The sequence below is a fragment of the Vitis riparia genome, chromosome 4 (assembly GCF_004353265.1).
Source record: "Vitis riparia cultivar Riparia Gloire de Montpellier isolate 1030 chromosome 4, EGFV_Vit.rip_1.0, whole genome shotgun sequence".
In the NCBI taxonomy this organism is placed as follows: Eukaryota; Viridiplantae; Streptophyta; class Magnoliopsida; order Vitales; family Vitaceae; genus Vitis; species Vitis riparia.
In genome coordinates this window covers 9,397,515-9,422,849 of record NC_048434.1, presented here as the reverse complement: position 1 = coordinate 9,422,849, position 25,335 = coordinate 9,397,515, and the positions used below count along the sequence as shown (strand labels likewise).

Genomic DNA, 25,335 nt, shown 5'->3' with positions numbered 1-25,335 from the left:
ATGACTATTTTATTGTGCATACTATTTAACTCAATAAAATGATCTATTGATACCAAAAGAACATTTCTGAGAGATATATTTTATGTAAATTTTCCAAAAAGTCCTTTAAAACATTAAAAAAAAAAAAGACCAAAAATCGCAAACTAAAGGACCAATGTTTCAATACCACAAGAGGGACATTTGAGCATTATAGGAAAGGATTGTGTTTGAACAACCTCCTCAGGACCATTCAAATGTCATTCAAGCATTTGAATGACCTTCAAGGTGTTTCAACATCTTATTATATTTTTGCACTATTTGCTCCTATTTTCATATATTCTCCAAAATTCTCATCTAAGCAAACATAGTGCAGTCATTGCTTAAGCTCTAATTGCTTAAAAGGCATATGTACCTTGAAAATTAAATATTTTGAAGCAGCTTAAAGTTGATTGTAATTGATAGACCTTTGGAGATAAGATGCATCAAACTCAATGTAAAAATTGAACAAAATTGCCAACATAATTTAATATATCAACAAAATACATCCAAGCTAAATCAATCAGTTTATCGACACTTTAGGTAGGAAAAGTTTTATCTTTACTTTTTGAACTCTTGTGTCATAGAATGAGGATGAGGAAAAAATCTATTTTCTAAATATTTTAAATCAGTTTTAAATTATTCTTATTTTGGTATTGTTTCTTCAATTTCACAAGCATGGGTGTTCATATCACATGCTCTCTCTTTCTTTCTCTCTCTCTCTCTCTTCTTTTGGATTTAATTAGTGCAAAAATTTATTTAGTTCAAAATTTCATTTTCACTAAAAGTTTATTTAAGATTAACCTAGTTTGGTATGTATTTTTCTTTTTAATCTAGGCTTATAGTTGCACAGTGTTTGTTACTATCAACCTCAGGAACCTCTCATGAATTTTTTTATGACACTGAGATGGCCTAAACTATGAAAATTTAACATTAACCGAGTAAATATAGAAACTAAGCACATTTTAATCATTGCACTAATTGTGAATGGTTTTGAAATTCAAGTCATCAAAATCAATGGCCATTACCTTTTTATCAAACATATTATTTGAAAAAATAAAAGGCCAGCAGGAGGCCCATGCATATTTTTCGAGAGAAAAAAGATTGTATCAAAATGTTGTGAAAAAGAAAAATAAAATGGTACACAATACTTTCATTATGCTCAAATCTATGATTATTTTAGTAGGCTATATATATATATATATATATATATATATGAATGCAAAAGCTTGAAATGAAGCATGCGTGCCATCATTTCTTTCAACATTCAAACTTTGAACCCATGGTTTTTCACTTAACCACTCTTGGTTTCAACTTTCCACCAAATCTATCTAATAAAAAATTGAACTAGCTTACCAACTTGACCAATTTGCATGAAAAAAAATTAATTGTTGAATTGTCAGTGGTTAAAGTAAGAACTCAATTATGACAAGTAACTATTTTGTCTTTTTCATAATAAGGTGCTTTATATCAAATTCATATGATTTTGCAAAAACGGTTATAATAATATTAAAATTTTAAAATATATATAATTGGCAACAACTTGGGTCATGTCAACTTTGGCTTGAATCACCCAATGCCAACAAAATGATTTCATTTCAAAGGTGAAACCAGTTTAAGTTTGTATGAATCTACTATGCATATGCCTAAAAATGTAATCTTAAAAGCCCTAGCACTCCATCATAAAAATTTACATGCAAAACTTGCTAACATAGAGAGAAAAACCATTTCATTTGTCATGGCCTCTCAAGTTTCTTTTAGTTGAAAGTTGAAACTACCCTTTGGACTTCGTTCTAGTAAGTTTTGGTCATACAAAGACTTCCCATTCACCAAGTTGGAGAAAATAAGACAAAAGCCAAAAATATGATAAAAGAACATTCAATATTGAGAAGTGATCAAGTTTTAGAGAATACTCAACATATTCTTAATTTTTTTTTTCTCTTTTTCTTTATATAGATGAGAAAGTAAAGTCATGAACAGTAACCAAACGAATCCAATGTAACACGGTCTTTAATGTTTTACAATTTTTTATATGATTGTAGGAGAATTGACTTGCATAAACAAGAGTTTTATCTTTCTTTTGACTGAAAAAGATAAAAAGCAGTTTTAAGTGGTGTCCTTTTGGGAGCCAAACTTAAAAGTTGAAGCAATCAAGTGAGCAGAAGGCCACTTTCTTCAGGCCTGTAACAGTAATTGAGGAAAGACTTAGAGGAGACGAACATTATTTCATTTTCTTCACGGAATAGGTATAAAGAAATGGTGGGCAATTAATTCCACATTGGTTGATTTTGTAAAGAGCATATGTTTTATTAATAATTATACCATGTGAAGGAGCCAAATTATTACAACTTTGACATGGTATCAAACAATTATTTTTCACGTGTGAACGGGCAGAGTTGTGACAATTTCTAGTCTAAAAGGTGGATTCATAGACCAAGTCAACACGCCTAGCTACCATATGCATCCTAGACTACCATTGACCCAAAAAGACAACAAGGGCCTGTTGATAAATTGATTCACTTCTTACAGCCTTATAAATGGGATTGGGAGTTTCTCTTCTTTTGTTCATTGAATGGTTTTGGAACATGAATATGATGAGTATTATCATGATAAGAACTCCCCTTCTTATGTCTTTCTTTGTCTTTCTTCAGCTTCTTGCTATTCTTGCTCATGCAAGAACTTTATCAGGTGACTAAACTAATACTCACTTCTCCTTTCTCAAACACGTTCAACATAATCTCTCACAAATTACAGGAGACTCATGCTCTCACAACATTTTGTTCCGTTTTTTCTTTTAAATAATTCTCTCCTGACCTTTAAGTCTATACCTATAGTTTTTAATTATGAAGAGAATTTTAGTTTAATCTATTCAAATAGTTTCGGGATCAATAGTACTGATGGTGAGAGTAACAAGGGTAGCACTATTTCTTCTTCACTTCCCTCTAATCAAGGCCAAAATTCAGCTATAGACTCTTCAATTGCTTACTTTAGAACTTAAATATACACTGCATTATGTTAGGACTTGGTCTGCTTTGGTTGAAGTTACATGAACTGTGAATCTGAATTACACTATTGCTTTTGTACCAGAGAATTCGTGGAATATGTTCACACAAAGTACTAATGTGAAGATGCCCACAAGTCTTCAACCTCCATCTCCAGTAGAAAAGAAGAAAACAGGCGCCTCTACTTGTGCTCCAGGGAGTTCTTCCTGCGGCAAATTCATGAGAATCACCCAATATCAAAGCCCCTCAACATCTCCCCCTCCACCCCCAAAATCACCATTTGGGCCCGTTCCAAGCTCAAGACCTTCTCCTGCAGAGTGTCTCCGCAGTTCGTCGACGCCCCTACCAAGAAATACTTCTCCTTGTTTAGCAGAGAGACTATGCATTAGATTCAAGACAAACTATTATGGAAAGAGGTCGTCATCAAGCATTCCCACATCTCCTGCATCCTCATCGCTAGTGCGCCATGTAAAGGGAATAGATTCTTATCCTTGTTCAGCAAAAAGTCTGTAACAAATTCTGGAACATGATGGACAATAAGAGGTCATAACCTATAGTATCATGGTTAAAATCACCTCCTAGTCTGAGCCTAGCTTCATCCTGATATGATTCAATCTTGTAATGGATAGAATACTCCATTTTCTCGGGGAAAAGCAGCTAGAAAAGGACCTATATGCCATCAAGAGTGTTAGGTATATATACTAGGTTAAAATGATAGATATTCTTAGATATACTTCAGTATAGTATGATGGATATTCCTGTACTTTAGTATCAGACATCTTTCTGCTTTTAGAGTAAGGGTACTTTCTGTATTTTGTAGCTAGCACATCTAAATGTCTACTGGTTGGTCTATCTAAAATTTTCTTATGCGGTCCCTAACTTTTTAATCTATGGCTAGCTATCTTGAAATCGATACAAATAAAACTCCTTTTTTATTCTAATGATGAATCTCACTCAAGCTGTACCATACCTCCATCATCTTTTTTTTTTTTTTTTTTTTATTCTAATAATTATTATTTCAATTATTGTTGATAATCTTTTTTTTTTTTTTTTTTTTACAATTATTTGATTTCTTTAAATACCTGCCATGATCATATATAGCATAACTGCAAATGGACTGCTTAATCCTAACATAACTCAAACAACGATAACAAATTAAATAAAGAAGTAATTAAAACAAAGAATGTGTAGTTTAATATTAGATAATGGTCTATTGCATGTCTCCATGCATGCATGTGTCCTAGCAAGCTAATGGTAAGCCCGAATTCCTTTCAAATTAAAATGAAACCTTAAATTCAGCGGTCTATATGGATTAATCAGTGCCCCATCTCTAGTTCATAGATAGATTTGATATTTGGCTTAAATGATAAGTGGAATACCAGCCATGTGTTGAGCTTCACAAAATACATACCTCCATCATCTACTCCTGTTTATTTATTTATTTATTTCAATTATTGTTGATAATTTTTATTTTTATTTTTACAATTATTTGATTTCTTTAAATACCTGCCTTGATCGTAGTATAACTGCAAATGGACTGCTTAATCCTAACATAACTCAAACAACGATAATAAATTAAAAAAAAGAAGTAATTAAAACAAAGAATGTGTAGTTTAATATTAGATGATGGTCTATTGCATGTCTCCATGCATGCATGTGTCCTATCAAGCTAATGGTAAGCCCGAATTCCTTTCAAATTAAAATGAAACTTTCAGTTTCTTGTGTCCAAATTACATTCAGTGCCATTGACCTAGCTGCGCGAGAAAATTTATTGAACCAGTCTCTGTTTAGGTAAAAAAGGCACAGCCCAACTTGGGTCAACAGTTGGATCTCACTGTATGGACGGCATGAGAGAACGGCATGGACCAGGACTCAACTTGGATCTCACTACTTTTGTCTTTTTCCATATAACTATTTTCGACGGCTGTTTAAGGTTAATATTTACGAAATTCACATTGTTCTCCACAAAATTTTATCATTTATTACGAATTGTATAAGGCCAAATTTTAACGTGGAACAACATGGAACTTTTTCTTCTCTTTTTTCTTTTACTATATGAATCAAGTTAAAATTGGTTAAAATAAACCTAAATTAAAAGTCAAAATTGTGATTTTGGTTTGAATATAAGACTCAACTCGAACAGCATAACTTGAATCTTATCTTGTTTAAATGGTTTTAATTTAACATTTTATTTATAGTATTGGGTAAGACAACGTGTACAAAAGTAAAACATGTGTATATATATATAAAGAATAATTCTTTTAAGACGCATCTTCAAATTAAACAATGAAGTTGGAGTAAAATATTGTAGGGACACATGCTATGATGATCAGATTACCATACATAATCTCCAAAAGCCTTAATCAAGTGGGTAAAGGTAATAAAGGTAATATTCTTTATACACGTAAGTTGCATCGGATAGAAAGATAGAAGAAGGAAAGAAAGGATATGATTCTTGAGTTGAAAATCATATCCATGATTTTAGGAAACCAAAAGGAGATAATTAAGGATAGTCAAAATGCTAGCTAGTTGTGGTCTTTTAACAACTAGTGCTTGATTTTCTCCTTGATGTGCTGGTTTTCATCCTCCTCAAGCATGGTAGTGAAACAGAATGAATGCCAAGCTTATGTCGAAAGTTAGTAAACAAGTGGCATGGTAAAGCCTTTATGAAAATATCCACAATCTATTTAGAGGTAGGAAGATAACAAAGTTGAAGTGCATCAACAGTGACAGTTTCACAAATGAAATGGTAGTCCATTTCAATGTGTTTGGTACAAGTATGGAACATGGGATTATGGGATAGGTGAATTGCATTTTATTGTCACGGAGGATTGAGGAGAGGGTGATGGTCAAGATGAATACCAATGTCATCAAGTAGATATTAGAGTCACATGAGATCTATAGCATAATGGCTAAGGCACGATACTCTGCCTTTGCACTAGAATGTGTATAGTGGGTTGCTTCTTAGAGGCCCAGTTGATGCAATTTGAGTCAAGGAAGATACAAAACCCAGAGGTGATCTGTCAAGTTAAGGGACAACCTACTCAATTTGCATCACAAAAGGCATTGAGGATGAGTGAACTTTGTGATAAATATCTCAAACCATGGGTGAGAGTTCCCTTGATGTAGCAAAGAATGCGTTTGATGGCATGGAGATCCTTCATTGTTGGATTTCAGAAGTATTGACAGGCTAAGTTCATGACATAGGTAAGATTGGGGCAAGTGAAAGTAAGATATTGAAAGGACCCACAGAGTCCTCGATAAATGGTAGGATCGGTAGGATGATCATCATTTGGAAGAGGATTGGTTAGGTAATGGGAGAATTTGTTTTGGTAGCATCAAGCATTTGTGTTTTGGCTAAGAGGTCATGAGCATAGTTGGACAACCTTGGCAATTTAAAGAGTGGACTTTGGAAGGAAGAAAGTTTTGGCTCTTCCTTTCTCTTTCTAGAAAATGGAAAACAACAGTTAAAAATCTTTTTTGAATCCCTAACCTCTAAGGGGTGTATTTTATAGGGTTTTCTTAGTGGGCTTAAGTAACTTTAGCCCACTTAGGCTTGAGTTACTTAATCTAGCCCAAACAGGTCTTAATTATTAATTAACCATACAAGACCATCTAATTAATCAAGTAGCCGAATCTAGAGACCTTGTTCACTCTTCCTTGTGCAACATTATATAATTACCAAAATGCCTTAATGCACAAGAGTGAACCTAAAGTCAATCTAATCCTCATAACTCGTGCCAACATGGTATACGAGCCTAAAGCGAGGTATGGGCTCCCTCAGAATTCAATTCTAAAATTGATTCAACATCTCATTACAAAGAATCAATTACACTCTAATATCCTTTGTAAATAACAAGAAATCTAAGCTCAGGTTCATGACCCGCTATCTACTATATGTAGACTCCCTATGAATTCATGCCTATAATCTAATAAGGTAGTGTTATCATCTATCACCTATCAAGATTACCTCTTCAATTCTTAAGTTACAGATCTCACTTATTATGTGGTCAATTGATATACTCTAACTCTAAGGAGCGTATGTCAAATTTCAACTAAAAGAAATGTTATAACCATAGTATTCTAGATCACATATCATTTGGACATACTGTCTCAATCCCATGAGATATCATAGTACCTTTATTAAAAATACTTGTTGTCACCAACCTCCATCAATAGTGACCCAATTCATAAGGATATGTGACTACCTTGGGGTCTCACTTATAGGTCAAAAGCCTTTTGTTGACTTTGACATAGGTTTAATGTCCTTTAAAGTTTGAGAGTTCATATAGTATATATAGTAGCTTAGTGAATCATGACAACTGATATCCTTACGTTATCATTCACCATAGGTCCTGTCCAGTATGTATCATATATACTAGTGTACTCATCATGGGAAAAACCATCCCAATGACTAAAACAAATCATCCTTTCAATTAGGAGGTAGTGCACTACAGTCTTAGATGGATTGCCTAAATCCATGAACTAATTATGAACTACTTATCACTTTACATGGAACCCATAACTTGGATCTTCTGTGAAACTCCTAATGCACCCAAGTCATCTTCAATAAAAGTGATGTGGGTGTGTATGTTCACATAACCAATTAATGCATATGGGATAATAAAGGAAAACTAGGAAACATATATAAATAAATAAATCTCTATTGTTTACATCATGTCATGATTGCTAGGGCTTAATCCTAACAAATCTATGGGACATAAACCTTCCACTATGATGAGGCACTCATGTATAATAATGGAAATGATATGTCTTTATACCTTTGGATCCATAGTATCTTGTGCATTGTGGTATTATTTTCTAGCATTCTCCAATATATATCACTCTTTACCTTACTACTTATCATATGGTCTTTATTAGAAAACTGACAATTGTAATAGCAAACATCTTCTAATCATCCTAGTTATAAAGTAATAACCCTAAAATCCTTTTTGATATCTTATAAACTAATGCATCTCTTACCTTGCTTTCAATTAGTTTACCTTTGTGTCCAACACACTCCCATATATGAATTTGTGGTAAACTAAGTTTACAATGTGTCCACATCTTTTTAAAAGTTAAGATACTGACTTAGTAATGGAGTTAAGATACAAATTCCAAGGAATATCCCAAATGAATATAGGAAGTGATGAGAAACCAATCATTAATCTCACTGTCTATCAAAGTTCTATTTCTTCATTCCATTACTCTATTATACAATGGAGTCCTAAGTCCACACAACTAGGATATAATCCTGTGCTCCTATGGAATGAATCAAATATACTAAACATAAAATCTTAATCTAATTGAAGTGCATTGATATGTTTACCTAATAGGTTATCGGATTCAACCTTAAATTCAATGAATTTATCAAAGACATCAGCCTATGTACTAGGTACACATATACAAACCTAGAGTATTCATCAATAAAAGTGATGAAGTACCTGTACCCTTCCCATGTGTGAACATTAAAAAATTCACACATGTGAGTATGTACTAACTCCAAACATTTCTTAGTTTCATGTCCTTTAGAAATAAAGGGGTTTCTTGGTCATTTTATCATCTATATAGGATTCAAAAACCGAAAAATCCTCTGGATTTAGATCTTATTTATATTAAGATGACCTACGCTTTAGAAGCCAAATGTTTGATTAGTGCTAGGTTCATTCTTGAGATTTGATTCTCATTTCTTAGCCAAGTGATAATGGAATCAATACAAAAGAGGTAATACCTCCCACTAACCTACATGACTAACCTTACAACTAAACCTAAGGTAATTATAATCCCATCATGTAACCTTCTCACTTCTTGAAAACCCTATAGAAAACTACAGATAGTGGATCTAAAACTTATTCATCATGATTGGTGAAATCCCTCTATGTATTCAACAACAATAATATGATGTGTATTTTTCTTTTTTCCTCAGGTGAATTGGGAATTCCTTTTGCAATGTCCTCAAAAGATCACAAAGGAATCACCTAGTGCCCATGAACTTGTTCTTTTATTTCCTTTCTTGAACTATTCTTATTTGGTGTTTTTCTTCTTCTTCTTGGTCAAAGAGCCTGAAAAACCTCTGATTTTCATATGAACACCCTTATAATATTTGAGAATCCTCTTATCTGTCCTAAAGGAATTTGGTAAGATCTTTAAGATCACATGAATCTTGGTAACTTTCCCTTATCACTAAATAATCTTTGCAACTTTAAAGAGAATATCATAGACCATGTCAATAGACATGTGTTGCTTTTGAAACACATTATCCAAAGATCCAAGAATAAGACACTTAGTCTTTTGATTTGCCCTATGCCACCTTAGATATGCTAATATAATTTTCTACTAGGTTTATTAAAAGAAAATAACAAACTCTACCTAAATTAGCTTTTATACAATTATTATATCCATATTATTTTTCAGTTTATAACTAGGTCCAATTTAAACATGAGATAAAAGGTGATTAGGTTAAAGACATGATATCCCATAACAAATAAAAAAAAGTTACATGCATTAATAAAGTAAACTAAGCATTCAAGACATGTTGGTAATTAATTTAGCAAAAATATAGTGCTCTCAAACTAAATATCTTTTTACAAGATATCCTAATATCACAAGGGTCAAGCCTACTTTAGGTAGACCATGACTCTTATTATAAGGGTAAAGACCCTCTGTAATTAATCAACCCTCCTTAAACCTTAAAAGGTTATCCTAAGGCATTGATCAACATATTTTTATGTTTAGCCCTTAGCTCATGCAAGTGGGATCACTTTAGCTGATTCTACCACTTCATGTCTAAGTTAAGTGTGTAACTAAGATCCTTAACATCAATGTTACCAAGTGAAGAGTTCCATTTTAGGATTGCCCATTCTCACTTAAATATATATAGTCTCATCCATAAATAATAGTCCATATCCCTTGATTCCTTAGGTCACCCCATCTTTAGGATGGTGATGGGCTCAAAATCAAGATAGGCTCGATCTTGGAGGCTATGGGCCTGCCTATGACCCTTTCTCATTTAATATTTTGAAATAATTAGAGCATTCTTTGAAACACTAGTAACTACCTTGATGAATAAATTATCTTCTTTGAGAATTTTCAAAAATATTTATTTCTTAATTAGAAACCTAGTGTTATAGGAGAATGTCCGTATGAAAAACGTAAAATTTCTATGAGAGTATTTGATCCAAAAATGAATTTTGATCAAATGTCCACTCTCAAATTTTAAAATTTATTTTCATAAAAATTCTTCTTCACACAATTCAAATTAATAAATATTTTTGTCTAGGAAATATTTTCAAATAAATTTATTTTCATCAAATTACTAAACCTTTTGATAATAACCTTTAATGAAAATTTTCATAATATTTATTTTCTAAATTGGAAACTCTAATATAATAAGGAAACTTCCAATTTATATGAGATTTTGAAACTTTTTTAGAATACTTTATCCAAATATAGGAATTCTAGTTCTCACATTCAAAATTTCTCATAAATTTTCTTTCAATATTCCTATACATTTTCAATTTAATAAATATTCTTTTACATGAAAACTGATCTTCATAATAATGTACTCCATTAAATGTAACAAAAAACACAAACTTTAGTAATTCTCTTAAAGTATCCAATCCTAGAACTGGTTTAGGAAAAGTTTACATAGGTCCTAAAGCCTAGAGGATCAGTAACTATAAGAATAAGTCATTAATTTCCAAAAATGTGATATACAATGTTCTGGCATATTCAGAAAGACCGCTCAAGCACCTCAATCACTTAAGCAATGGAAATGCTTGAGCGTTGATTCTAGCAATTTAGCGCCCTTGTTCACCCCCCCCCCCCCCACACACCATTTTAGCTCCAAAATGAATTATTGATCCAAACCAAACCACTTAACTAAGTTGCCACGACATGAATTTTTTTAGACTTGTGACCTTCCAATTAAATAAATAGCAACTCAAATCTTCAATGAACAATAAGTCGTTGTCTAAAAGGTTTCCTATGCTAGAATGAAAAGGAACAAAATTACCAACAAACATAGTACAATAACTCAATGACCCAATAGTTTCATAATTGAGATCACAAACTTTCATGTAATTTTTTTGTCTTTGTGTTTGTGTACTATGATATTGACATTAAAGTTTCTATCTACACAACAAATAGTATCAAAGTCTAGGTTGAAATTGTTGAAAGCTTTATACTACAAGAAGGCAAATGACAAATGTTCATGACACATGATAGTGTCATGGTGTGGAAAAGGGATCATGACACACGAGGAGAGAATAACACATAAAAAAAAAAAAAAAAATGCTATGGAGTAAGGTTTAATTTGGTTCAAACCAATTTCCAAATAGAGTACATTAGGCAATTTTCTTATTAATAATGTATGAGAGGAGTCATCTATTAAAAGCATGTATAATAGATATAAAAATTTGACTTGATAGAATTTGAATCAAGTTGGGAGATTGTTGAAAAATATCTCAAATTATTGGTATATGTTTTTTTTTTTTTTTTTTGTAAAAAATATTTTCTATTTTGATATATCATTATAATATTAAAGTTGTTTATATAAAAAAAAAAGTTATTGAGAATTTCTTTATAAATATTTTAAGTCATGAAGAGAAAATTTATAAAGTAGAAATATGAGGAAGAATTGTAGACACTCGATGGAGTTAAGGCTCATAGTTTAAGGTGTAGATATATGGAATAGGGAAACATGGAATGTTTTAGGGCTCAACAATTAGATATTTTAAGTCATGAAGAGAAAATGTTATATTGCAGTAATGTAAGGAAGAATTGTAGACACCCGATAGAGTTACAACTCATAGTTCAGGGTGTAAATACATGGTATAGGGAATTTTGGAATGTTTTATAGCTTAATGGTATAGGGAATTATGAAGCGGTTTATTTAGATGCACTGTTGGAAAGTTCATTGGTAGACGATTCGACCGGTCCGGTCCGGTTTTTAAAACAATGGTTTTGAGGAAAAATAGATAAAAGTGGTATTTAAAGGTCATAAAAAAGACATTCTTTATTAATTATTCAATCGATATATGCAATATTAAGCAATAGTCCATTTGTTTACACGTCAATAGCTTGAATAAATGTTCAATATTATTAAGATTGCCATTTATTAAAAGCCTAGAAGTGCATATAGCTTTGGCACCCTTAGAAAATTTTAGATAGGATCAACCAGGATTATGGAGGTGCTAGTCATGTAATAGAAAGATACCCCTACTCTAAGATTCTAAAAGTAGAAAGCTGTTCTGAACTAAAGTACAAGAATGTCCTACTACTCTCTTGATAAAATTGGGTCCTTTTGTAGCTGGTCTTCCTCAAAGGCAATGGATTCTGCTCATCATACGATTGTCTCATGAAGGTAAGCTCGTACTGGCCTGGGTGGGGATTTTGACGATGATGCTATAGGTATATTTGGTATTGGTGGTGTTGGTGATGGTGGAACTGACGGCCTCTTGGAATCCATTCTGTTTCTGAAGTTGTTACGCAGACCCTGTGCAGTACAATGATAATTAAAATCAGAACTCTTTTCATGTGCTGGTGATGATGATGCCAGAGATGATGAACTCTTTCCACAACAAGGAGAAGTCCTTGTTGTTATGGAATTGAACCAACTACAGTACAAGCACTCTGCAGGAGAATAAGGTCTTGGTTTTTGATGTGGCCCAGGTGGTGTATGTGGGGGTGAAGGTGATGGCATTGGGGGCCTCTTGATTTGGGTAATTCTCATGATCAGTCTGTTGCATGAAGAACTGTCTGGAGTACTTGTCTCCCGAGCTGCTGGAAATGGAGGAGAGAGACTCGTGGGCATCTCCAAATTATCAGTCTGTCTGAAGGCATTCAGTGAATTCTCTATGGCATACATAAAAGCAAATGTATAATTCAGATTCACAGTTGTGTAAGTTAAACTCAATCTCAACCTCTTCGTGAAAACCAAAAAGTAAGCAACTTAAGAGCCTATATAGCTGAATCTTTGGCTTTAATATATGTGCTTATACTAAATGGATTAAACTTACATTTACTTCATAATTACAAATTGTAGGAATCGAGGATCGGTGAAAAAATTATATTTTGTGAGAAGTAATGTTGAAAGAGTTGGGGGAAAGGAGAAGTGAGTATTAGTTTTAATTACCTGATAAAGTCCTTGCATGAGCAATAATAGCAAGAAGCTGAAGAAAAACTAAGAGAGAGATGAGAAGTGGAGATCCCATCATGATGCTTAATATTCCTCAAATCATTCAATGCACAAAAAGGAGGAGGATCTAACAAGTCATTTATAGATGCAAAAAGGTGCCTACGTTATCAAATAAGCGTGTGAGAAGTGGATGATCTATTAATTATTAAGAAGTCCATGCATGTTATCTCTTCTTTAATTAGGCCAATTCCACTCTTGTGATGTTTGGCGTCTTGACTTAGCCAATGCATGAACCCACATTTTAAACTTAAAAATTCATCCTTCTCACTAATTTTTTCATACGTGAAAAATATTGTTTTATCATAGGATTTGGTCCCATGTCAATATCTGTAATTTTGGCTCCTTCATATGGTAACTAATTCAAACCCTGTTCTGACATTAGGCAGCCAATATTGAATGGATAGCACATCTACTTTATATCTATTCATTCCATTAGGAAAAATAAAATTAAAAAGGAAAAAAAAAGAAGAAAAAAATGAAAAAGGAAGAAAATTTGTCTCCTCTCGACTTAAACAAATGCGGGTTTAATTTGTTCCCTCAAAGTCATAATTTTATAAATCTTTTGTAGTCCAATAAAACATTGTAAATTTTATGGTTTATGTTTTATTAGATTCAACTTTGTGTGCGGTAGCATCCATAAGTCAACTATCTTCTAATATCTAAATGAAAAGAAGGGAGAGAATCTAATTTTTCTTCCTTAGATTTTTTAATGTGGCAGTTACGTGTGACGGTAGAGATAGAGATTCTAGGTGATAACAGTTTCTTATTTAAGAAAAGAACACTTATAAGGTTCAAATGTTTTTTTTTTTAAATTAAAGTTTTGCATGTATTTTTGAGGTATATGGTAGTTTCATTAATTTATGTCATTGTTAATTTTAAGTACAATTATTTGATTTTTAAATAATGCAACTATGTGGATTTTATTAATAGAATTTGGTGGAAAACAAGAATATTCCGCAATAGTGGTAACCATAAAATTAACCAGGGGTTTTGAGTTTGGTTCTTGAAAGAAGTGGTAGCATATTTGAATATCATAATATTATTACAATGAATGCACTTTCTTTTGTGAAATCCTAAAAAAGAGTAAAAGAGTGAAAAAAAAAATTGGTGTTTTTTATTATGAACTTTCTTGAAAATAGGTACAACAACATCATTAAAATTTAAATACATTTAATAAAAAGAAACAAAAACTAATTTATTCGTACTTATAAAAAAAAAATTCTAATATAGTAACTAAATAAATAAATATATAGTAATTAAATATATGATAACTAAATAAATAAACAACTCCTAACATCCCCTCACAAACTCATGATGTGGTTGTAAAAAGTATCAAGAGTTTGCCAACAAAAAATTGAAAACATGAAAGTTTGTGTAACTTAGTAAACAAATTTGTAATTTGTATGGAAGAAGGAATAAAAGGTAAAGTGAAAGTCTTATGCTGAAGGCAATGATGAGTAAGGTGACAATCAATCTCAATATGATTGGTCCTTTCTTAAAAGACAAGGTTGTGAACAATCAGAATTGCACTCTTGTTGTCATAATACATCTGAATGAGAGAAAAAAGAGAAGCAACTGCAATAAGAGTATAAAAAATAATCATCTTTGTAACAAGAGCAAAAGTCCCTTCATAATCCATAAAGGTACCAAATCTGAAGTATCAATCTTATGTGAAACAAAAAGTTCCTCAATCATAACTTATTACAAAAAAGGATGAAGAAGTTCTCTACATGATATAGGCTTGGTGAATATATGGAAGTTAAAAATGATGTAAAAGAATTTGAATAAGAGAAATAAACAACATTTGGTAATGGAGTAGACTTACAAAGACGCTAAGAAGAATGTGAGGGAGAAGGATTCGGTCTTAGAAGATGATGGAGTAGTTGTAGGAGAGGAAGGAGCATCACAATCAATAAGCAAAGTACCAATATCTATAGGAAAACTATATGTATCATCTAAGAAATGATCAATGTGAACAATTTCAGACTTGGAGACATTATGAGACTCGATAGGAATAGAAAAAATATATACTCAAGGAAGAAAATATGACTAGAAAAGAAAGGTATATGCTTAAAGAACAAGAAGAAGAAGAAAAGGACATAAAACTAAAACCATCAAGGAAAGAGACACAAAAATCAACATTAAACTATCAACAAAGGAGAGATCAAGGAAGAGAGATACAAGAAGACACAAAAATAGAACTAGATGAAGAATAACTCAAAGAAAAGAATCCAAAAAACAAAAAAAAAAAAAAAAAAAAAAAAGAAGAAAAAAAATAAAAAAAAAAAAAAAAAAAAAAATCAAGTCTAAGAGTTGCAATTAATTGTTGGTACTTTTAGCTCATCCAAAATATATAATTCCCCTCGCCTATGGCCTATCCTAATTATCTTCTTGGATTGAGGATCCTACACAAAACAAGAAGTAAAAGAAAAAGAAATTAAGTAACTAGAGTCACATAATTGACCAACAGATACAAGATTCAATGTAAGATTGAGAATATGATAAATAGTAGAAAAAGACAAATGGGGTGTAATAACAAAACCAACATTAGCTAAGGGTATAGGAGTGCCATCAGCAATCATGACAGACAAAGAAGACATAAGAGATAATGAAGCAAAAGATAAAGAATCAAGGGACATATAATGAGAAGCGCTAGAGTCTAAGACCCACATGGAGGAAGACATACATGAAGAAGTACAAATAGATTAAAGGGAATCATCTTGTTTACCTGTCATGACAAATACACAACAAATAACTACCAAACAAAACAAAATATATACAAACCGAAACAAACAAATACGAAATCAAATACCAGAATCGAATAGGAAAAACTAATGCAATCAACCATTGTTAATATATCCCATGATTAGACACGATGAAAAAGAATTCCATGATCAAATGGTACGAGTCGGTGCATGCAATGTATGATAGTTACATTTGCGAAAGCAATGTATGATATTAAACTCTTTTCAATGAGATCATAAGCCAAAAGTTTCATTAAAAATCAATTTTACTCTGATACCATGTGAAATCCAAAAAGACTCAAAGAGAAAAAGGGAGGAGAAAATTTTGGGTTTCTTATTATTAACTCTCTTGAATATAGATACAATAAATAAACTTAATAAAAGAAAATAAAGACTAACTCACCTTTACTTCTAAAAAAAAAAACAATTCTAACATAGTAACTAAATAAATAATAGATATAATAACTAAATAAATAAATTTACAGTAACTAGATATATAATAACCAAATAAATAAATAACTCCTAACGTCTTTAATGGTCATTTAAGATATCATTTTTTTCCCCTTGAGTTTTGTCAAATTTTCTTTCTTATTTGATTGATATCATTTACTTGATTATAATTTTAAATTGCAATGTCAATATTAATGAAATCATAAGAACTTTTAAATGTAGATGGCCTCAAGAGAAAGAATTCATAAGCATGGAAGTCAACAATCTAGACATTTAAGGCTCAACTGCTATATTAATTTTAAGTGAACTCCTAATGAAAATGAAAATTTTACACCAGTCAAATCCAAAAGCAGAAAATAAAAAAGAAAGATAAAAAGCATACCATATGTAGATGCATCCATGCTTCTAAAATTAACGAAAACAAACAAAACAAAATTTAGTTCTAACTACTTCGAAAGTGTTTGTTTTTGTTTTTTCCCTTTTTTTTCCATCCCTTTTCATCCATCAATTTATATTAATTAAAGTTGGAGCGAGTAGAGTGATTTATGTAAGGGATGAATTCTTTCAATCTATCCCAAACTTAGGAAGCTTCAAAAAACTTTTTTTTATAATTGCTATGACTTCTTAATTAATTTCAAAAGCACGTTTAGTTAGAAACTCATCATACAACTACTCTCACCTATATAAATTTTGTTTTGTTGGATTCTTTCAGTTTATTCTTATTTCCTTCCTACTTGATTTATAATATTAAATTTCAATAAATAAAAAATACCCTACGAATTGTCATCATCCATACCCTCACTTCTAGATGGTCTTATAAAGTTATAATCTATTGAGAGTCATATACAATATATTTATGTCTTACATATATATCATAGACAATTTTTAACATAAATAAAACTGATGTCATCATCAAACATAGCATCTATTCCAAAAGAAAAGAAAAAAAAAATTGTAATGCTCATATATTTGATTTCAACTGTATTTTTTTATTCTACCTAAAAATTTCATCATCGATTGATGATCTTAGTTTCATCTCAAACAATATCGATTGGATTACATAAATAAAAACCCGTGCGTTGATATCGAATTAATCGTGACAGTATTCATATACTAATAATATTTTGAGATTAATTTTGAGATCATTATTATAGAAGACAAGGAATTAAATAAAAAAAAAATCTTTTTAATAATTAATTATATTGTTTTCAAAAAATAAAAATACATTTATTGTGAAAATAAAAGCATAACGGGGACTTTAATGTATGAAAAGTAGTAGATTCCTAGTCCACACCCATACAAGTTATGACCATCAGCTGCTTATTTCCTAGTCTTGGCGGGAAGTGGGACTTAGTCACTTATATTAATGAGAAATTGTAATATTGCAGACTAGTCATCCTTGTCATTATTAGGAGGTCTACTAAGAATCAATGTCCCTTGCTTTAACAATATTTTAGCTGAAACTCATCATACAACTACTCTCACCTTTATAAATTTTGTTTTGTTGGATTCTTTCAGTATATTATTATTTCCGTCCACTTGATTTATAATATTAAATTTCAATCAATAAAAAATACCCTACGAATTGTCATCATCCATACCCTCACTTCTAGATGGTCTTATAAAGTTATAATCTATTGAGAGTCATATACAATATATTTATGTCTTACAGATATATATCATAGACAATCTTTAACATAAATAAAACTGATGTCATCATCAAACATAGCATATATTCCAAAAAAAAGAAAAAAAATATTGTAATACTCGTATATTTGATTTCAACTGTATTTTTTATTCAACCTAAAAATTTCATCATCGATTGATGATCTTAGTTTCATCTTAAACAATATCGATCGAATTAAATAAATAAAAACTCGTGCATTGATATCGAATTAATCATGACAGTATTCATATACTAATAACATTTTGAGATTAATTTTGAGATCATTATTATAGAAGACTAGGAATTAATATAAAAATTTATTTTAAATAATTAATTATATTGTTTTCCAAAAAATAAAATATATTTATTGTGAAATAAAAGCATAACGGGACTTAATGTATGAAAAGTAGTAGATTCCTAGTCCACACCCATACAAGTTATGACCATCAGCTGCTTATTTCCTAGTCTTTGCAGGAAGTGGGACTTAGTCACTTATATTAATGAGAAATTGTAATATTGCAGACTAGTCATCCTTGTCATTATTAGGAGGTCTACTAAGAATCAATGTCCTTTGCTTTAACAACATTTTAGCTGAAACTTATATACGAAGACTGTTCTCTTCATTCCAGCATATCAGTGCATTCACGCAATACAAGACAACTCAAATTAAACGAAACTAATAAACTATTTAAGGCAAAATAATCAAGAACTTATTAATATTGCTTAGTAAACGATCATAGATTAAGATAAGTGGCATGTGAAGGAACCTTCATTAAGTCTGCATGGATTTGGTTCTTCCCATGTAATGGGGTTCTTGACCATTATAAAAAGAAACCTCATTCTTGAATCCCTTTTATGGTCAATGCCTCTTGCTCCCTTCAGCAGTTTCTTGGATAAAAAAATACTGGTTGCTTGGTTGAATAGTTTATTGGCCAGGAGAGGAAGAGGGTTTTGAGGGTAGCCCCTTTCTACCTTTTTTGCTTCATTTGAAATAAAGGGAATGGCAAAAGTTTTGCCAGCTCGTATCGGCCTAAATTGACATGGAAAGCATTTTTGTTTACCCCTCTCTTGGTTGAATGGCTTTCAGAGAGCTGAAACTTTGTATTACATTTTAGCTTGTCTAGAAAGATGTTAATTACTTCTACAATGATGCTTACTCTGCCCCAAACTATTTACAAAGCACCAAGGAATTAAGCGTCATTAATTGTATTTTTTGTAGTAGTGGTAATAGGACATAAATGTTTATTTTTGTTTTAAAACTTATTTATTTGTTGATCCAAGGATGGTAATTCTAAAATTTAAAATGTCTTACCTTTCATCTTAATTTCTATTTGTTTAGTTTAGAAATATAATGTCTTTTTGTCCTTCTGCACTCACATAAAAAACAATCTTATGCAAAGAGATGTAATACATGTATCTATCAAATTTTAGATGTCATATGTTTTGATTTAATCGGAGTTGGAGTGTGGTTGGTTCGTTCTTTTCCTGTGGGTAGTTTTTCTATTACATGTTTTATTCAATGCTTGAAAAGCTTTGTGTATAGTTTCTATATTTATACTTGTGATTCCTTTTTATGACTAGTTCAATTATATTAATCAAATAGCAGGTAGTTGAGCACAAGAATCAATCACCATTGGATCACCATTGTCTGAGCTTTCTGCCAATGTGGCTCAGAATGGAAGTATATATATATATAAAAATTAAAAAAAATAAAAATAAATAAAAATAAAAATAAAAAAAATTGATTCTTCAAGTACAATGGTTGAAATTGAAGACATTGATTTCTCTGAACTTTCTGAAAGATCAAGTCCTTTGACCATGGAGAGATAGAGATCCTATGATAAAAGGTCATTCTTAAGTGGATTATCCATTGGAATGCCCCATCCATTCTTCATCAGAAATAGTATACTTAATATTCCTGGAATATGGAGCATCTTGAGCGTGTATTTTTCCCTTGTTGATGGCCTGGATTGAACAAACTATGATCAACGATGGAGTTCTATTGTGTATTATTTTCTCATGATGTTTTTCTTTCAAGACTATAAAATTTATACACTTCTTTGTAAAACTAGACCATCACTAATGCATTTTATCTGGTGGTTCTTGGGTAGTGGCAATAGGCAATGTGGTTACAATTTAAGGAGTCAAGAATTACCTAGCCTTAATGAGTCTTGCAACATTTTAAATACAACTAGAATATATTTGGTTGGGACTATATCAGGATGACATATCTGTTAGTACTTCCCTGTAATGGATTATATGGTATAGAAGATTGTGATTAAAAGATCCCACATCTTGCTTTAAGCATTTGGAATTGTAACTTCATCAATAAATCTTACTTTGTTGCTTGCCTAGGTTTTCCAGAATCACCAAATGACTTTTGTCTGTATATAACATGAGACAGGATAAGGGAGAGGATAATATATCTTATCACATATTTGGTTTGTGATAAGATATGAGAAATTATCTTACCGTTTATCCGATTTTATATTCAATCAAATATAAGATAGTATATGTGGTGAGATATATTATTTATTTTTTTATATCTTTTTTATATGAGATATATTAATCTTAAGGTAAGATACATATCCTATGTATTATAAATTTAATTTTTTTATCAATTTTTTATTTTTTTAATAGAACTTATTTTAATGATAAAATTAAATTTTAGGTTAAAAAGAAAAACTAAAAAAACATTTATAAAATAACATTAATATATGTATTATAATATATAATATATATATATATATATTATATATATATATATATATATATAAATAATATAATATATATATTATTGAATAACATAAAAAAAAAATTATTTATAAAGTTAAATATTTTAATCATAAATAATGTTAATGGTAAGAAAATTTTCATATTTGTTTTAAATAGAAAATATTTGAATGCAATATAATTTCTATTTTAAACATAAAAAAATAATAAATATTTGGATATAACTTAAAAATGTAAGGTTGAAATGATTATTTATTTTCATTTAAATGTTATATAATAAAAAATTAACAATAATATTTTTATATATATTTAAAATAATTTTTATTTTCATTTTAAAAAATAAAAACTCTCAAATTACACATAGTTTAAAATAATCTTTTGAGAGATTTTTTTTTTGTTAAATAATTAAAGTTTATTTGGCCATGTGATTTAAAATTAATGTTTTATTTTTTAACACAAAAAATTATTTTTTAAAAATATGTAGGGTTGTTTGGTTGTTGTTCTCTAAAAATAGTTTTTAAAAATAAAGTGAAATAGAGAATAAGTAGAAGTTGTTTTCACTCATTTTTAAAACCAAAAGAAAAACATAGAAAAATTAGAAAAATTAAAATCATGAAAAAAAAATAAAATAAAACACAGTTTCTTTCTTCTTTTATTCTCTCTTCATCTCTCAATACCAAAAAAAAAAAAAAAAAAAAAAAAAAAACAAAAAAACAAAAACTTCAAATACAATCTTCCTTTAATACATATGCATTTTTTTTTTAATTTATTTTAACTTCTCTATTTTTTTTTAGTAAGAAATTAGATTCCTAATCAAGCAACACTTAATACAAAAAAGTTTAATAATTTTAAAAAATAATTTAAAGCTTAAAAACTTATTCAATTAGCATTAGAAAATCATGAAACAAAAAACCAATCAAATTAATACTAAAAAAGTTAGAAACCTAAATTTATTTTGAATGACTTTGTTAATTTTTCTTTACATATAACCATAATTTTGTGAATTTATTTATTAGGTAAATAAACTTCAAAATAAACAAAACTTAATGCATTGAATTCATTAACAAGTCTAGTAATTTTTTAAAATAATCTAAAATTCAAATACTAATCAATAAATACAAAAAATGTACGGATGAAAATTTGTTTAGGATGACTTCTTTCTTCTTCTTTTTTATGCAGATGAACATATTTTTTTTCGATTTTTTTAATAGAGAATTAAATTTTAAATCAAGTGAGAATTTGTTTTGAATATAATAATAAGTTTAATAATTTTTAAAAATAATTTGAAGCTAAAAAATATGTATAATCACTACAAAAAATAATAATAAATAATCTATTGTGAGTCATAACTCTAATGTTTCTTCTATATACATAACTATAATTTTTGAATTTTTTCATTAGGTAAATAAATTTTAAATTAAGTGAGACATAAACAATACTTTAATGAATCTTCTCATTTTTAAGAATAATTATGAATTCAAAAATTGATTAATTAATTACAAACTAAATAAAAAAATTAAAATATTTTATTTGAAACTAAGTACTAAATGTATGCATGAAATGAAAAACTTGATGCATTTATACCTTAAAAAATAAACTTTATTTTTTTATAAATTCATTTAAATAAAATAATATTAACAACTAATAATTTTAAATTAGTATTATTTATTTTTAATAAATAAATCAATTATGTTTTTATAAGGATGTTAATATCTATATTTTTATAATATTTATAAAAATATAATTTATGATTTTATTATAATATTACTATTCATATTTTAGTAATATCTCAAACCTAAAAATCCATTGTTTTTGCTATTCTTTCATACGTGAAAAACGATTGTTTTATCATAGGATTTCGTCCTAAGTCAATATTTGTAATTTTGGCTCCTGGTATGTAATTCAACCCTGCTCTTTGTACTAGCCAGCCAATAATGAATGGATTGCACACCTATGTTGCACCTAAGCTATTAGGAAAATTGAAACTAAAAAGGAAAAAAATATATTGAAAATGGTAGAAAATTTGAGACGATTCTCTTTTCTTATGCAAACAATGTCAAACAAACCATTTGTTCACAGCCTTTATACCCACTCCCACTCAACTATAATTAGACCTCTATTTTTTGGGCATCCACTTAAACCAACCCTGCAGAAGTTTATTTGTCCAATCATTCCCTTCCGAACAACTTGTGCAATTTAAGTAAGTTGACCTGACTCAATATGATATTTGGGGTGGTTTAGAGAATCATTTTCAATATTCGAGTTGAGTTTCAATTAAGTTTTTTCAGTCAAAACTCAATTTAAGTTGACTCAAGCTAAGATTTAAACAACTTGAACCTAATTTGAATTCAATTTAATGTTTTTATAATATTTATGATATAAATTATATTCATTTTTTTTTTTTGTTATCTTGAAATTTTTTACTTATTTGCTTTAAATTTTCATATAAATACATGAGAAAAGCTTTATTTTTAAATATATATATATATATAGATTTTGAATGATACAACCTGATGAACCCAAGTCTCACCCCACCAACTTGAGTTTAACCTAAACACAACCCAAACTTAGAGAAATAAGATTAGATTTGGTTTAGTTCATTTCTGAATTGAAATGAAAGAAATTTTGGGTTGTCAAGAATGAAAAAAATGAGAGAAAGCTTCCAAATGAAAGAGGAAACATTTAGATTGGGTAGTCGAGTCGAGTGTTTTTTTTTTCTTTTAAGAAGTTAAAGATTCAGAATTTAGTGTTTTTTCTTAATTTCAGTGGTCCTGTTGACATGGAGGTTGGGATGATGCTGAGGATGCTGAGATAGAGAAATGGAGGGGGCAATTTAGGTACAGAAGATAGAGCCAGCTCAGAGTGCACAAAAACCATAATACTTTTCATATGAAAAGCTAATTTTCATATTCCTATTGTTGGGTTTTGTAAACCATATAATTCCCAAATAGCAGCTCCAAAACACAAGTTTCCCAAATTATATAGCTAGCCATTCATTAAAATTCTAGAACTGCATAAGATACCCTTACTCTTAAGATTCTAAAAGTAGAAAGATGTTCTGAAGTACAATAATGTCCAATTACTCTCTTGATGACATTGGGTCCTTCGATTTGTAGCTGGTCTTCCTCAAGGCTATTGTACCATATCAGTTATGAAGCTAAGCTCGTACTGGGTGGGGATTTTGGCAATGATGATGCAGGTATATTTGGTATTGGTGATGGTGGTGATCGAACTGACGGCCTCTTGAAACCCACTCTGCTTCTGAAGATGTTACACAGACCTGCTACTGTACAATGATAATTAAAATCAGAAGTCTTTTCATGTACTAGTGATGATGATGCCAGAGATGATGAACTCTTTCCATGACAAGGAGAAGTACTTGTTGTTATGGAATTGAACCAACTACAGTGCAAGCACTCTGCAGGAGAAAAAGGTCTTCTACTTGGAACGGGCCCAGGTGGTGTATGTGAAGATATGCAGAATTACAAGTAAACCAGAGGAGAAAACAGAGGAGAAACAGAGGAGCACTGAAACTGAAATTCTCCTTACATTCAGATGATCTAAAAAGGTACAGATGATGTCTGTTTATACACTTGAAATGGATTAATAAAGCTGTTAAGTATTGACAACTAATATAACTAATTTAACTGACATTAGTTAGATGAATTCTGTTTGGCTATTTGTGATTTTAACTCTAATTCATCTATCAGATTTTGGATATTCCAACACCCCCCCTCAAGATGAGAATGAATGTTTATCATTCCCATCTTGCTGATAAGATGATGAAAATTGAGACATCCGAGAGGTTTGGTCAATATATCCGCCAGTTGATGCTTGGAAGGAATGTGGATTATTTTGATCAAACCCTCTTGCAATTTCTCTTAACTAGATGGCAATCGAGCTGTATATGTTTTGTTCGTTCGTGGTGTACTGGGTTGGAAGCTATTTCTGAAGCAGGTTTGCTGTCAGTATATAGCAGTGCTGGTTGAGGATGCTTAACATTCAAATCAGCCAACAAATAAACCAACCATTGAAGCTCACAAGTTGTAGTGGCTAAAGCCCTGTATTCAGCTTCTGCCGAGGACCTACTTACAGTAGGTTGCTTCTTTGATTTCCAAGATATGAGAGAGTCTCCCATGAAAACTGTGAAACCAGTAACACTTCGCCTAGTGTCAATGCAGCCACCCCAATCACTATCAGAATATGCCTTTAAATGTAGATCAGATGAAGCCTTTAGAATAAACCTTGACCTGGTGTTCCTTAATGTATCGAAGAACTCTTTCTGCAGCTTGTAAATGTGTTGAATGAGGATTAGACATAAACTGGCTGAGAGCTTGTACTGCATATGCCAAGTCGGGTCTAGTGATTGTTAAGTAAAGAAGTCTACCAATGAGTCTTCTATATGATGCAGGATCAGACAATAAAGGACTTGAATCATTGGCAGTAAGTTTTAAACTTGATTCCATAGGAAAACCAACTGGTTTAGAGCCAGAGAAACCACTATCTTTCAATATATCCAGAGCATAC

General features: G+C 30.5%; 2 protein-coding genes across 2 annotated transcripts; one reads left to right on the top strand and one right to left on the bottom strand.

Moving 5' to 3' along the window:
• Positions 1 to 2,607: 2,607 nt before the first annotated feature.
• On the top strand, positions 2,608 to 3,896 carry LOC117913472. The gene is made up of 2 exons (XM_034828457.1): positions 2,608 to 2,703; positions 3,103 to 3,896. The coding sequence occupies exons 1-2, from the start codon at positions 2,610 to 2,612 to the stop codon at positions 3,528 to 3,530; spliced, it is 522 nt and encodes a 173-aa protein (XP_034684348.1). The 5' UTR covers positions 2,608 to 2,609; the 3' UTR covers positions 3,531 to 3,896.
• An 8,163-nt stretch (positions 3,897 to 12,059) lies between these two features.
• Positions 12,060 to 13,242, bottom strand: LOC117913531 (leucine-rich repeat extensin-like protein 5). The gene is made up of 2 exons (XM_034828523.1): positions 13,153 to 13,242; positions 12,060 to 12,872 (listed from the first exon to the last, which is right to left on the bottom strand). The coding sequence occupies exons 1-2, from the start codon at positions 13,232 to 13,234 to the stop codon at positions 12,361 to 12,363; spliced, it is 594 nt and encodes a 197-aa protein (XP_034684414.1). The 5' UTR covers positions 13,235 to 13,242; the 3' UTR covers positions 12,060 to 12,360.
• Between the last annotated feature and the right edge of the window lie 12,093 nt (positions 13,243 to 25,335).

Coding starts and splice junctions, on each gene's coding strand:
- LOC117913531 (XM_034828523.1), bottom strand. CDS start 13,234: ATGATGGGATCTCCACTTCTCATCTCTCTCTTAGTTTTTCTTCAGCTT. Junction 12,873..13,152: donor TCATGCAAGGACTTTATCAG/GTAATTAAAACT, acceptor TGTATGCCATAG/AGAATTCACTGAATGCCTTC.
- LOC117913472 (XM_034828457.1), top strand. CDS start 2,610: ATGAGTATTATCATGATAAGAACTCCCCTTCTTATGTCTTTCTTTGTC. Junction 2,704..3,102: donor TCATGCAAGAACTTTATCAG/GTGACTAAACTA, acceptor CTTTTGTACCAG/AGAATTCGTGGAATATGTTC.